The sequence below is a fragment of the Mixophyes fleayi genome, chromosome 3 (assembly GCF_038048845.1).
Source record: "Mixophyes fleayi isolate aMixFle1 chromosome 3, aMixFle1.hap1, whole genome shotgun sequence".
In the NCBI taxonomy this organism is placed as follows: Eukaryota; Metazoa; Chordata; class Amphibia; order Anura; family Limnodynastidae; genus Mixophyes; species Mixophyes fleayi.
This window is the reverse complement of record NC_134404.1, coordinates 72,811,586-72,825,494: the sequence shown is the minus strand read 5'-3', so window position 1 is coordinate 72,825,494 and position 13,909 is coordinate 72,811,586. Positions and strand designations below refer to the sequence as shown.

The window sequence follows — 13,909 nt, the reverse complement described above, 5'->3', positions numbered from 1 at the left end:
GTCAACCACAGATGTTACAAAAATAACCTGGTTTCGCTCTATCTTTACATGGTTTTGGATAGAATGAAACAATAGATATGGTTTTCACAAAGGGACAATATGATTAAATTACTATTTCTCTTTCATCCAGTCTGGGGGACACTGCTTTACCATGGGGTTGTGGAGGGGAGCTGGGAGTTGGCACCTAACTAGTTAACTTTAGTGCTGCTGATAGACCCCTCCCCTCTACAATCCCCCTGCCTCTTCCTGTACAATCCAGTTTTTTTTAGGTGCCCTGGAGTTGGGCAGCCTTTTTGCTTAGTGCTTAGTTTAATGTTAAGAAATTTTATTTTTTTCTTTTACTTTTTACTTTTTTTCAGGTGGCAGCGCTGGAGTGTGTTCTAATATAGAGAACACACTCACAGCTTGGCAGCGCAGGCATTCCCCTGTCAGCAGAGAGCCAGCGGTTCTCACTAACAGGGACTGAAGTACAAAGTGCCTGATTGAAGGGAGTGACAAGCGGTCTCATGGACTGCTGCACTCCCATAGCCTCCCCGTTAACCGGCGCTGCCATTACAGGCATAGAGCGCCGGTTATCGGATAATGGAAATGGTGGCGGCCATCTTGGATTTCGGCAGCAGCGCCGAGGAGAAGGGGGCTAAACCAAGATTCCCCCCTCAGACATAGGAGGGGGGCGTCGGAAAGTACCGCTGCGGAGACCTCTGTCCTGGGAAGAGGAACTAATAGAGGTCTCCACAAATCTGCCACCAAAAGCCGTTTTTCCTATGGATTTTCAAGCAGGAACATCGGCATCAGGGAAGAGGGGGGAGCTAAAAAACATAGAGTTCCCCCCCTTCTTACAGAGAAAGAGAGAGATGGACTTTCCCAGGGTTCTGGCGCCAAAGCAGAAGCCCGGGAACAGGAACAGAGCTGAGGGAGAGCACAGACTGCGGTTGGACTTCTCCCTGTCTTGGTGGCCCTTGGGCTAAGTACAAGCTTATTTAAACACATATTTGTTGTTTTATTACTGGCTTAGCAGGTTTACATTATAGTCTCCTGCTAGCCTAAAATATTTATGGTGTTTAAAATATTCAAGTACAACTTTTTCAAAGACATTAGTTGATTACTTGTAATTTACTGTTCTTTTAATATTTTACTCTCTCTCTCTCTCTGTCTTCCTTTACCTCTATCTGTATATTCAGCTAGATTGATTTTGTGTGATTGGTGTCCCTTCCTTTATATAAAATGACAGATAAGGGAAAGGGCCCTATGGCAAAATATTTCACATGTTCTAAATGTCATGTTAAATTACCTTGTGGGCAGAAGGACCCTTTGGCGCTCTGCGCTGCATGCGAAGCAGGGGCCCCCTCTGTGCAAAGCCAGCAGGTTACACCCCCTTCGTCTGAGGAACCGGCCTGGGTAACCTCCCTAACACTGTCGGTTACCTCCCTAGCCCAAATGGTTTTTCAATCAAATCAGTTGCTATCAACTGTGGCAACTTCGGTGGCTAGCAATACTAATACGCAGTCAGTCCCCCAGGCTTTCTCAGATGCCAGTGGATCGAGTTTGCCGGGAACTTCCACATCACAGGCTGACCCAGCCCCTGCTAATACAGACCCGGCTTGGTCTACATCCTTTTTGAAGGGATTAAACAAGCTTAACCAGTTGCTAGATTCCTCTAATGCCCCGCCTGCTAAGAGAAGGAGGCTTAAAGCGGTAAATCCCCTTGTGGTCCTTTCAGATTCGGAGGAAGAGTCTGAGGAAGAGGGGGAAATCTATTCGGATGCTGACCATAGTCATTCCTCAGAGCAGGAAGTGTACCCTAGAAACCAATTTGTTAATGATTTGGTTTTAGCGGTTAGACAGGCGCTGGACTTCCCAGAGCCGGAGGAGGTTTCCCCCAGGGACAGAAGTCTGTTCAAAAAGGCCAAACAAAAAAACCAACCGTTTCCCTCCTTCTGCAGAACTCAGAGAGATTGCTGAAGGGGCTTGGAAACAACCTGAGAAAAGGTTTTTCATTCCCAAAAGGTTCTCCTCTTTGTATCCTGTTCAGGAGGAAGAGGCGACTCGCTGGGAGAGTATTCCCAAGGTAGACATTCCTATTGCTCGCCTGGCTAAACATACTCTACTCCCAGCCCCGGGTTCAGCGTCTCTTCCAGACGGCAATGACCGTAAGGTAGAATCTCAGCTCAAATCAATATTTGCGGCTGCGGGTTCTGGCTTTAGACCCACATTTGCTTCAGCCTGGGTAGCAAAAGCCATGGAAGCATGGGCAGACCAGCTGGCAGAAGCTTTACAGGACTCCGAGCTCCTTCCCCTTGCTTTGCATTTAAAGGAAGCTTCGGGGTATCTCTATGAGGCGGCCCAGAATTCAGCGGCGGTTTCCTCTGCCTTTCAGGCGGCCTCCATTTCAGCAAGGAGAACACTATGGCTGAAATCCTGGGAAGGTCATGCAGAGTCAAAGCGGTCCGTTGAAACCATCCCCTTTTCTGCAGCGGGCTTATTCGGCCCGGAATTGGATACCCTCATTTCCCAGGCTACGGGGGGCAAAAGCACTTCTTTGCCAGTATACGCTAACAGAAGCCGCGCTCAGAGGAATAGCTCCTTCCGACAGCCCTTTCGAGGGACCTCCTTCCAAAGGGGTCAGTCCTTCAGAGGAAGGCAATCTAATTCCCGAGGCTCCTCCTCTAGGGGAAGATCCTCGTTTACTTCCAAGCGCCAGGCCGCTAAGACCCAGGAAAAGCCTGCGTCCTGACGACCAACCTGTTCTACAGAGGGCGCCAGTGGGAGGACGTCTGTCCCTGTTTTAGAAACAGTGGACAGCGTCTTCCCAAGATCCTTGGATTCGGAAAATCATTTCAGAGGGGTACAGAATAGACCTATTGGGCCCGGCTCCACAGCGTTTCTTCCAGACCCCGCTACCTCAGGATCTTTTAAAAAGACGGGCTATACAGGATTGTGTTGCTTCTCTTTTACTCCAGCAGGTCATCTGCAGAGTGCCAGATGGGCAGAAAGGAAGGGGTTTTTATTCAAACCTGTTCCTAGTCAAGAAGCCGGACGGCTCCTTTCGGCCCATCCTAAACTTAAAGGGCCTCAATGTTCACTTAAGGGTGGACAAATTTCGGATGGAATCTCTGAGGTCAGTAATAAACGGCCTAGAGATAAATCAGTTCATGGCGTCCATAGATATAAAGGACGCTTATCTCCACATTCCCATCTGGATCCACCACCAGTCTCTCCTCAGATTCTCGGTAGGATTGGCTCACTATCAGTTTCGGGCCCTCCCCTTTGGCCTCTCAACTGCGCCAAGGGTCTTCACGAAGATTATGTCAGTTATGGCAGCATGTCTTCACCTGCAGGGAGTTCAGGTCGTTCCTTACTTGGACGACCTACTCATCAAGGCTTCCTCAGAAGGTTGCCTGCGTTATCACCTGTCCCTCACCCAGGCAGTTCTCGAGGGCCACGGTTGGCTAAAAAATTCAAAGAAATCCCAGTTGATCCCGTGTCAGCGCATGGTATTCCTGGGACTCATCATGGACACCAGGAGGCAAAGAGTGTTTCTCCCAGCAGAGAAAATCTCCTCTATTCAGTCAGTAACCTCCCAGGTTTTGTCTTACCCCAGCCCCTCAATGCACTTGTGCATGAGGCTACTCGGAAAGATGGTGGCCTCTTTCGAGACCATTCCCTTCGGGCGAGCCCATTCTCGATGTTTCCAATGGGATCTGCTATCGAAGTGGTCAGGGTCACACCTACACCTGAAAAGTCAAAAGATCTCTCTATCTCAGAAAGCGAGAGAATCTCTTCAGTGGTGGATGTGTCCGCACAACATGAGCGTGGGAAAATCCTTCGCACAATGGTCATGGATCATAGCCACGACAGACGCCAGTCTGAAGGGTTGGGGTGCGGTAATCCTTCACCTCCGACTCCAGGGAATTTGGTCGCCTCAGGAATCAACTCTACCGATAAATGTTTTGGAATTGTAAGGCCATTCTCTTGGCTCTCCGGGGAGCCCAGTCTTTTCTTCAGGGCCAACCGGTCAGAATTCAGTCCCGACAATGCCACTGCCGTGGCATATGTCAACAGACAAGGAGGAACCAGGAGTGCAGCGGCTATGGAGATTGCAGCCCAAATATTTGTTTGGGCAGAGCAATATGTCCCAGCAATATCGGCGGTTTTCATTCCAGGAATAGAAAACTGGGAGGCGGACTATTTAAGTCGAAACCATCTGATGCCGGGGGAGTGGTCTCTACACCCGGATGTCTTCCAGTCTCTGGTTCTCAGGTGGGGTCTTCCGGACAAAGACCTCATGGCCTCCAGACACAACCGGAAGGTCCACAAGTTTTGCGCAAGGGCAAGGGATCCCTTAGCGGCGGCAGTGGACGTTTTGACGATGTCATGGGAATTCAGGTTGGGGTACCTGTTTCCCCCAATTCCCATGCTTCCTCGAGTACTCAGACGAGTTCGGCAGGGCCTTCTGCCAGTAATTCTAGTCGCTCCCTCTTGGCCGCGCCGAGTGTGGTACGCAGACATCATATCTATGGCGGAAGGGCCGGGGTTCCGCCTTCCGTATCGAATCGACCTGCTTCTGCAAGGTCCATTCCATTTCCAGAATGTACCTCAGCTCAATTTAACGGCATGGCTGTTGAAGCCAGCCTCTGGAAGGCTAGAGGTTTTTCGCCCAGTGTAATTCAGACTCTGATGCGAGCCAGGAAGCCTATTTCTTCTCGAATCTATCACCGGATTTGGAAGGCCTACATTAAGTGGTGCGAAAATAGGACGTTCCACTCGTCCTCTTTTCAGCTTTCCCGTCTATTAGCCTTCCTTCAAAATGGCCTGGAAGCAGGCCTTAGGCTAGGTTCCCTAAAGGTCCAGGTTTCGGCACTTTCTGTATTTTTTCATAAGAAATTAGCCGAATTGCCAGACATTAGGACTTTTTTCCAGGGAGTTTTACATATCCAACCTCCCTATGTCCCTCCTACTGCTCCATGGGATCTCAACATGGTCCTAGAGATGCTCAAGGGCCCCCCCTTTGAACCTTTGAGTAAGGCAGACCTAAAGTGGTTGACCTGGAAGGTTCTCTTTCTTTTGGCTATCGCTTCGGCTCGTAGAGTTTCCGAATTAGGAGCTCTGTCCTGTAGGGAACCATATTTGGTTTTCCACGAGGACAGAGCGGTGTTAAGAACTCTCCCTTCTTTCGTACCAAAAGTAGTGTCGGCTTTTCATCTCAACCAGGAAATTGTAGTTCCGGTTTTCTCATCTTCTTCCCATACGGATCAGCAATCGATGGAAAAATTAGATGTGGTTAGGGCTCTCCGCATTTATGTTAAGAGAACTTCCCAGATTAGACGTACAGACTCTCTATTTGTCCTTTATGACGCTAATAAGAGAGGCTGGCCAGCCTCAAAACAGTCCATTGCAAGATGGATTACGTCTACCATCAGACAAGCTTATATAAAGGCTAGCCGTCCTGTGCCGGAGAGAATCACAGCCCATTCCACCAGATCGGTTGGGGCGTCTTGGGCAGCAAGGAATGGTGTTTCTGCGGACCAGCTTTGCAGGGCAGCCACTTGGTCCTCTGTCCATACGTTTACTAAATTTTATCAATTTAATGTGTTTGCATCAGCAGATGCAAATTTCGCTCGTAATGCTTTACGAGCGGGATTTTCAGAGTAGTCCCACCCTTTAGGGGCTGCTTTAGAACGTCCCCATGGTAAAGCAGTGTCCCCCAGACTGGATGAAAGAGAAAAGAGGATTTATGTACTTACGTTAAATCCGTTTCTCTGATTCCGTCTGGGGGACACTGGGATCCCTCCCTTCTGTTATTCTTCTGTGTGCTCTTGTTTGACTGCCCTTTTTTCTCCTGGGGCTTTTTAAAACTAACTGGATTGTACAGGAAGAGGCAGGGGGATTGTAGAGGGGAGGGGTCTATCAGCAGCACTAAAGTTAACTAGTTAGGTGCCAACTCCCAGCTCCCCTCCACAACCCCATGGTAAAGCAGTGTCCCCCAGACGGAATCAGAGAAACGGATTTAACGTAAGTACATAAATCCTCTTTTTCTCCTTGTTAAATAGAGTGTACATATAGAGTGTTTCATATGGAGGGGAATCACTTGTTTTACATATATATCAACTTGATGTAATGTAGTGACTTACCAAGCTTCATTTAAAGGACCACTACAAAGGACAAGCTACAATAAAAGGTGAACAACATTGTTAGCACACACAAACACATTATATATATATATATATATATATATATATATATATATATATATATATATATATATATATGTATATATATACATCTCAGTAGTGAATAAAGACTAGAAATGTTTGAGATAATATTGTCATTGTGGGGGGAATTTATTTCATATGCACAGCAGGCTTCTTGTCTTTAAAAAGATAACTCATCCAAAACAATTAAATACCACTTAGCTTTGACGTTTCCCTCATCCACACTCTACAGTCTAGCTGCTTGCTTTGCTGAGATGTGGGGCACATTTCTAACACCGTGGTGTCGTCACTACTCATCCCTCAGGAACTCAAATCAATTAGTAGTTCACAGAGGAGGGGTATTGACATGGTTGATTCGGTAACAGAGAATAAATTACTGTTGGATTGTTGAAGTGTGTAGGGGGACTCTTCAACCCAGTGAAGTAGATCTCCTATAATTCACTTAACTGTATCTCGAACTGTATTAAAATTTGGGAGGAATTATTTAAGCCTATAGACAAAAAAAAAAATTGTTATACTTTTTTTAAGTAATCATCTCCATGTGCCAGAGTTGGTAGTTGTATATTATTAATCCATATCAACCTGACCTATACCACTGTTAACAGTGCTAAATTACACTAATCCTTAATTAACATTTTTTTACCCGGTCAGCTACACACAGTGGAGTCATCCATATTAGTTTTTGAGATAAACTTGTATTCAGCCAATCGATTTGCTGGTAATTAGTGACATCACTAAGGCACTATCTGGCTAATTGCTGGGAAATGATAGGCCACATTTTTATGCATATTAGTCCTGTCCACAAACTGGATGCCTCCACTATGTGTATGTTCTAGGTTCACCACACGGCTATGTGTACACATGTATACTGATTACACTGCACATCACTGGTTCCACTCTGTATGTGTTTAGTTAGGTTCCTTGTTTGCGATGTGTATCTTCACCTTGCATGTCTCTGTGTCTGTCCCTAACACTGGTTGTGTCTGTCTTTCTTCTTTTAGATGTCTGTCTCTTTCTTTCTCAGTGGATGTGCGTGTCTACCTCCTCTTACCCCCATGTCCCCCGCAGTGTGATGGGGTGCCCATTCCCCTGCCCAGCCTGCAAGGAATCGCTGTACTGAACATTCCCAGTTACGCTGGCGGCACCAACTTCTGGGGTGGCAGCAAGGAAGACGATGTAAGTTTCTTGTGTGAATTAGAATCAGTCTAGATCATGCACTGCCGGTGTGATTCTTCCCTTACATTATGTTTACTTCCTGCCGCCAGACGTTTGCAGCACCTTCTTTTGATGATAAGATACTGGAGGTTGTTGCTGTATTTGGCAGTATGCAGATGGCTGTGTCCAGGGTTATCAAATTGCAGCATCATCGGATTGCACAGGTAACACCAGGCTGACATTGAGTCCTGCAGGGTCAATGTACAGTGATTGCTGATGGTTAGGAATTAAATTGCCACAAAGCGTGGTCTCTGCTTTATGTCTTTCACTTTTCCAAATTCAAGTCTCTCACATACAAAAATGTGTTATTGTTAAGGCATACTCTGTTCCGGACTTTCCTCCGTGTGATCAGAGAAGAGGTAACAGAATAATACCATATATGGTCAGAAGCTCGGAGGACACATTAATATAACTTCCATGTGCCGTGGTTTTGGAGTCCCCATTTTTCAGACATTTTTTCAGGCGTTCTTTCATTTCTAGAGGCTTATTTTATTTTCTTTTGTCAGCTTCATACACCTGGGGATAAATGTATCAATTTGCGAGTTTCCGTCGGGTTTGAAAAATGGTGATGTTGCCTATAGCAACCAATCAGATTCTAGCTATCATTTTGCAAAATGCACTAAATAAATGACAGCTAGAATCTGATTGGTTGCTATAGGTATCATCTCCACTTTTCAAACCAGCCAGAAACTCAACATTTAACCCCTGGTGTTTGTCTCCTTGGTATTCTAGATCAGCCCACTCTCAATAACTGTAGTAGACTGGTACTCTTCTATGCAAGGAAGGCAACTTATATTTTGTGGAAACTACCCAATCAGCCCACCGGTTTCCCTTGGCTACTCATTTACAACATTTTCAGGAATTACAATTGACATATATAAGCAGACAGCCCCCAACACCTCAACTGAACCTGGCAGAATATGTGAACTGTGATTTATTTTATATTGTCTTAAACTAGCGCAACATGCCGTAAACAGCCTTTTTGAATCACCATAGTATCAATTCTGTAGCCATACTGACAACTGAAAGTGCAATGCTTAATTGCACACATTTGTATGTCTACCGTAGGTGACAGGGCATGCTGGGACTTGTAGTTTCACAACACCTGAAGGCCACAGCTTGGCTAGGCCTGGCCTAGGGGATATTCTAAAGCACCTGATCACACAAGAACCCCTGTATTGTGATTGGCAGATTATTGCACACACACGCTGATGCTTACCAGATTTTCAGATTTAGCATCAGGCCAAAGTCTGCAGTGACCAGATTGTGAATAAAATCTTCCACATTTGTGGCAGCTAGCTATATGTGTTCTGTACATAAACCTTTAATACATTTGAAGCCTTTTCTTTGTTCAGACATGATTTTGGACAGGTTATGCAGCTTCTTTATTTATAGCTCTAGAAATGCTTTTTTTCTGAATCATTTAATGTGATTAGTTTGTTATAATGCTCTATATTATACTGTCCTTCATTAGTGTCGAACAGTAAAGATCACAGTACTCGGAGATGAAGGAGTTCCTGTGCAAGTAGATGGAGAGGCTTGGGTCCAACCCCCAGGTTATATCCGCATAGTGCACAAGAACAGGACGCAGACGCTCACCAGAGACAGGGTAAAGTTGCCATATTGTAGCATACTAATTGACCCCCACTAAATTCCAACTTTTATTATGTAACTTACTTTATAGTAATCACAGTAAGTGGTGGGTTTCTTACTTTTCCCTGCTGTTTATTTGCAGTTTAATGCCCTCATTTTTCAGGCCTTTGAAAGTACATTAAAGTCTTGGGAAGATAAGCAGAAATGTGAACTTTCCCGACAAGCTTCCTCACCCCTTTCTACGACTCCTTTGCTCCCTGAAGTGCTGTCTGAAGAGGAGTCAACGCAAGTGTCACGATTTGGCCATGCAGCTGGTGCCCTCATTCATAGGTGAACGTCTTTTATTATCATAGTAATGTTTCTTTTGTGCAGGAAAGCATAACCTGGAAATATGCATGCTTTAATTAATTGAAACACTTAAAGAAGTAAAATACCTCTATTGTCGATAATAAGGATAACCTATTTTGGAGTTCTGTGACTTGTCTTAAAACATGTATGTGGTCGCAGAGCTCACAAACCTCTAATATCTATAACTTACACTTTACATTATGTCATGTATACACAAATCTAAATGTATAGAAAGAAATATACTTGTCTCTCTGTTTTCAGCATTAAAGAAATAGCTGTTTCTCACCAGTGTATGGAGCAGGAGTTGGCCCATGCTGTCAACGCAAGTTCAAAGTCTATGGAGAAAGTGTACAGCAAGAACTCTGAGGTAATGTCTCATTATCTGAGTGTACTCACTCTCTCTTGTCTTTATCTGCTCCGGGTACCAAGAAGTTGCCACTCAATGCGGTGTATAAACCGACAAGCCGGGTCTAAATTGGCACATTATGTGTAGCCTCCAAATCATTGGTCTGCCATGTCATAATCTGGAAGGCATGTAATATGGCACTTCTTTACATCTGGTTATACCAAAACCTAGCCACCCTGTATGTGGCCAATCTTCTGATCTGTTCAAAGAAAGAACAGCTATTGATGTATATGTTTCTATTTTCATTTAATTCATTCACAATTGACAAGCTGCTTGAGTTAGATATGTTGTGTTTAAAAAACAATGTTCACAGCACTCTTTGTGATTATGCATTTGGTTGTTAAAACAATGCAATAATACCTGAATATTAATAGTTAGGTAAAAACTTGATTTCTCCTTCTGCAAAGGGGAACACAGGATCACGGTGCAGATTTCTCCTTCTGCAAAGGGGAGCACAGGATCACGGTGCAGATTTCTCCTTCTGCAAAGGGGAGCACAGGATCACGGTGGGTTTAAGCAGATTTCTCCTTCTGCAAAGGGGAACACAGGATCATGGTGGGTTTAAGCACCACACACAGGATGCAGACGAATGGCCCCTACAATTCCTACTTAACCACCTCCCCCAAATAGGAAACTCGACAAGGAATTTATTATCCATATCTTGTCTTATTATCCCTCTCCTCAGCCTATTCCTCAGTCAGATTTTCCTCAACATCTAGAGCGTGGACTCCAGTTAAGTTTCTGATGTATACTCTTCCCCTCCCCTTATACCTTTGGGAGTGCAGTGAAGCAGTTTACGAAGAATTGGAGTGAAGGCAGGGAGCCTGCATCAGTTAGTTTGGTTCTCTGTCCATAGATGGATGTTGGAGGATTGCTACTTTTCTTCCAACCACCAGGGGACACTGGGTGAACCGGGAGTTTCCTCTGGGAGGAGTGTTGGAGGTGTGTCACTGAACATGCGCTCTGGAGTTACTGTCTTCTTAGACCTCTCTCTGATGAGAGTCTGTCTCACCTGACACAAAAGGCCACATTGATGGGGGGACTATCAGTTGATGATCTCTCTCATGTCACCTCTTACATGTAAGCTTGTGACAAGTCCTTGGTGAGTGGTGAACTCATGCTTAGGACTCCCTCTGACCTTGGTGCCAGGAGGAGCTCTCCCTCTCAGTGTCCTTCAGGCTTCCAGGACTGGGCACGTGTCCTTGTGCAGTCTCTTACTCTTCCTTCTGCACAGATGGACCCAGGAGAGGGAACTTCCTCAGCACCATCCCAGAAGTGTATTTTGGGGGCACAGATCTAGTAAATTCCCTTCACCAAAGACTAGCCAAACGTTCTGGCCAGAGTTGGCGGTATTATCCTCGATGCACATTTTCTCCCCAGCTGAGGTCAGTTTTGGTAGGAAAGTATTGCAGGAGGTGGTTGTGGAATAACCATTACTTTCCTCCACTTTAACAACATAGTTTGGGTTGTCCCCATCTTCATTCTGTGTACCCCTTGACCAAAGGAGAAAATGGGATTTTTTTACTTCCCAATAACTGTTTTCTCCAAGATCAAATTGGGGACTGAAGCCCTTCCCCACCATGGGATGTTCTTCCTTTTCCACCTATTACTGTTGATGTGTGTGGGCTTGTACAGACATCATCATCATCATCATCATCACCATTTATTTATATAGCACCACTGATTCCGCAGTGCTGTACAGAGAACTCATTCACATCAGTCCCTGCCCCATTGGAGCTTACAGTCTAAATTCCCTAACATACATACACACAGACAGAGAGAGAGACTAGGGTCAATTTGTTAGCAGTCAATTAGCCTACCAGTATGTTTTTGGAGTGTGGGAGGAAACCGGAGCACCCGGAGGAAACCCACGCAAACACGGGGAGAACATACAAACTCCACACAGATAAGGCCATGGTCGGGAATTGAACTCATGACCTCAGTGGTGTGAGGCATAAGTGCTAACCACTGAGCCACCATGCTGCCCATGTTTCTGGTTTTGCTTGCTTGGCTTTTTACCTAACTTATTTCCTATCCTATGGCCTATATTCAATTGTCCGCGGGATTGCTGAAAATTCCGCGGTAATCCTGCACGGAAAAACCGTTAATACGGTAATTTACTGGCTGGATTTCAGCTCACAGCTCAGGGAGCTGCGAGCTGAAATCCAGTGAGAGATTACCGTATTAACGGTAATAGTTTTTCCGCGCTCGAATCCGCAGACAATTGAATACCCCCCTATATGGCCAAAATGATGACATTTCCGGTGCCATGCCCCCTGCACTAGCCACTTGACCAGTCTTCTGGGCCTGTCTACATTTTGCTTGTATTTTTCTTTCTTTTATCTTCAGGCTTCCACTGTGACATCCTTTAGTGTTCACCTCTCTTTAACCTGTGTTGGGTTCACAGGATTCACTGATGGATTGTGCACATCTTCAGGGGCACTCCTTGTCAAGTAGGCGCATCCTAGGAACCACAGATGGGTACAGAAGTGTGTTATCTCACCCCCTCCCACATCCTTCAGCTGTAACTTTTGGGAGAGACACAATTTGGGATTCTACAATCTTTTTTGGTCCAGGTTGGCACTACAACCCTCGTCCATCATACATCACACCGAGTGTGATACCTCCTTGCGTATGCCTAGTCTCTGCTTTTTTTTATTACACAACATGTCTGACCTCAGAGAGGAATTATGAAAACCCAAAGCACCCTCTGCACTGATCATTTATTTTGCATGTCTCTGCAGCAAAGCTATACTGTTGCCAGAACAGGTGACTTTGTACTGCATGCATGCATCCATCCCCAACATGAATTTTGCTAACTCTGATATTGTTTCCCCCATTGATCTGTTTTTACACATGGGTGAAATAGCCTGGGGGTTCTTGGTGACATTTCCAAGCTGTCCAAATCTCTTATCAGGATATTAGATTATTTAGCAATTTGGCCACTAAAGTCATGGGTCGTCTGCGATCTGAATGAGGCAGTACCTGAATCCAAGTCCTCTGCTATGGGGTTTCCGTACTGATCCACATATCAAGGAACTCTGTGATGAGGGGCACCGAGGTTCACTTTGGGTGTGTGTCCCTGGATGTGAGCACAAGTAACAAGTCTGCATGAAATGCTCATTTACTTAGATCCAACATTCCACGATAACCCGTATCTACCATTTGTCTTCAATCCCTGGGTGTAAATGGCTGTTCTCTTGGGTCAGCATTCTTGTGACCTCTGCCATCTTAATTATGTCTCCACTGTGGCATTGTCCAGTTCTAGTAGGGCTGCATTCCAGTGTGTTGAATACCATCCTCAATTCCAGAAGATTTATCGGAAGATTCATTCAGAGACCAGTCCAGAACTGTGCAGGGTCTAAGAATGCTGCTATATCCTGCTATTATTTACAAGAAGAAGTTTATGTTTATTTGTTTAACAATCAGCATCATGTAGTGTCATTTAGTGTCAAGGTTACACAGCCTCAAAGTGAAATAATTTTACTTTGTGCTTCTACCAATTTATGTTTACAGAGCCTCCTATTATTTCTTACAAAGAGAGTCACAGAATATCTGAGAAAGAATCTCTAAAATATTATTCTGCAGTATTGTATCATGAATAAAAATATTATACAGACACCTCATTTAATCCCTCTTCTTTGCCCCCCTTCCTCCCACAACCATGTACTTAACCTCTTTTCCTCTCTACCCTATAAACCCCGCCCTTCATACTTAAAATGTGAAAAACATAACATCATCAGTTGATTTCATAGTATAAAGGTGTCATTGGGGTATGTTTATGTTTACTACTGACATTGTGGGGGGAATTCAATTATCTATGGAATTTATTTTAACGCTAAAAATGCAAAACGAAATGCGGGTTTGGACGTGCAATCGCAGCCGTTTTTACTTAACGCAGCGTTAAAAATTGTGGTATTCAATTTGAAACCAAACAATGTCGCCCTTGCACGTTAACCATTGGTACATGCAAATTTTTAGGGGAGTGGAGGGTTTAACGCGGCCATCTGGAATAAAAAAAATGCATTGGCATACATTAGTTTTACATTACACAACCTTCTATTTTATAATATCTACATACAGCACTTTTTTTTACTATATTTCTTTTTTTTTACTTTTTTTTACTATACTATCA

General features: G+C 44.7%; 1 protein-coding gene across 3 annotated transcripts in view; it reads left to right on the top strand.

The window, feature by feature from the left end:
• DGKD (diacylglycerol kinase delta) overlaps positions 1–13,909 on the top strand; it is a 79,462-nt gene that overhangs the window by 52,830 nt on the left and 12,723 nt on the right. For 2 of the 3 annotated variants that reach the window (XM_075201761.1, XM_075201759.1), the window contains exons 21-25: positions 7,281–7,388; positions 7,478–7,591; positions 8,902–9,036; positions 9,163–9,350; positions 9,630–9,735. In XM_075201761.1, coding sequence (XP_075057862.1) covers positions 7,281–7,388; positions 7,478–7,591; positions 8,902–9,036; positions 9,163–9,350; positions 9,630–9,735 — 651 coding nt within the window. The remainder of the gene's footprint in view (positions 1–7,280; positions 7,389–7,477; positions 7,592–8,901; positions 9,037–9,162; positions 9,351–9,629; positions 9,736–13,909) is intronic. The other variant, XM_075201760.1, reaches the window with a different exon arrangement.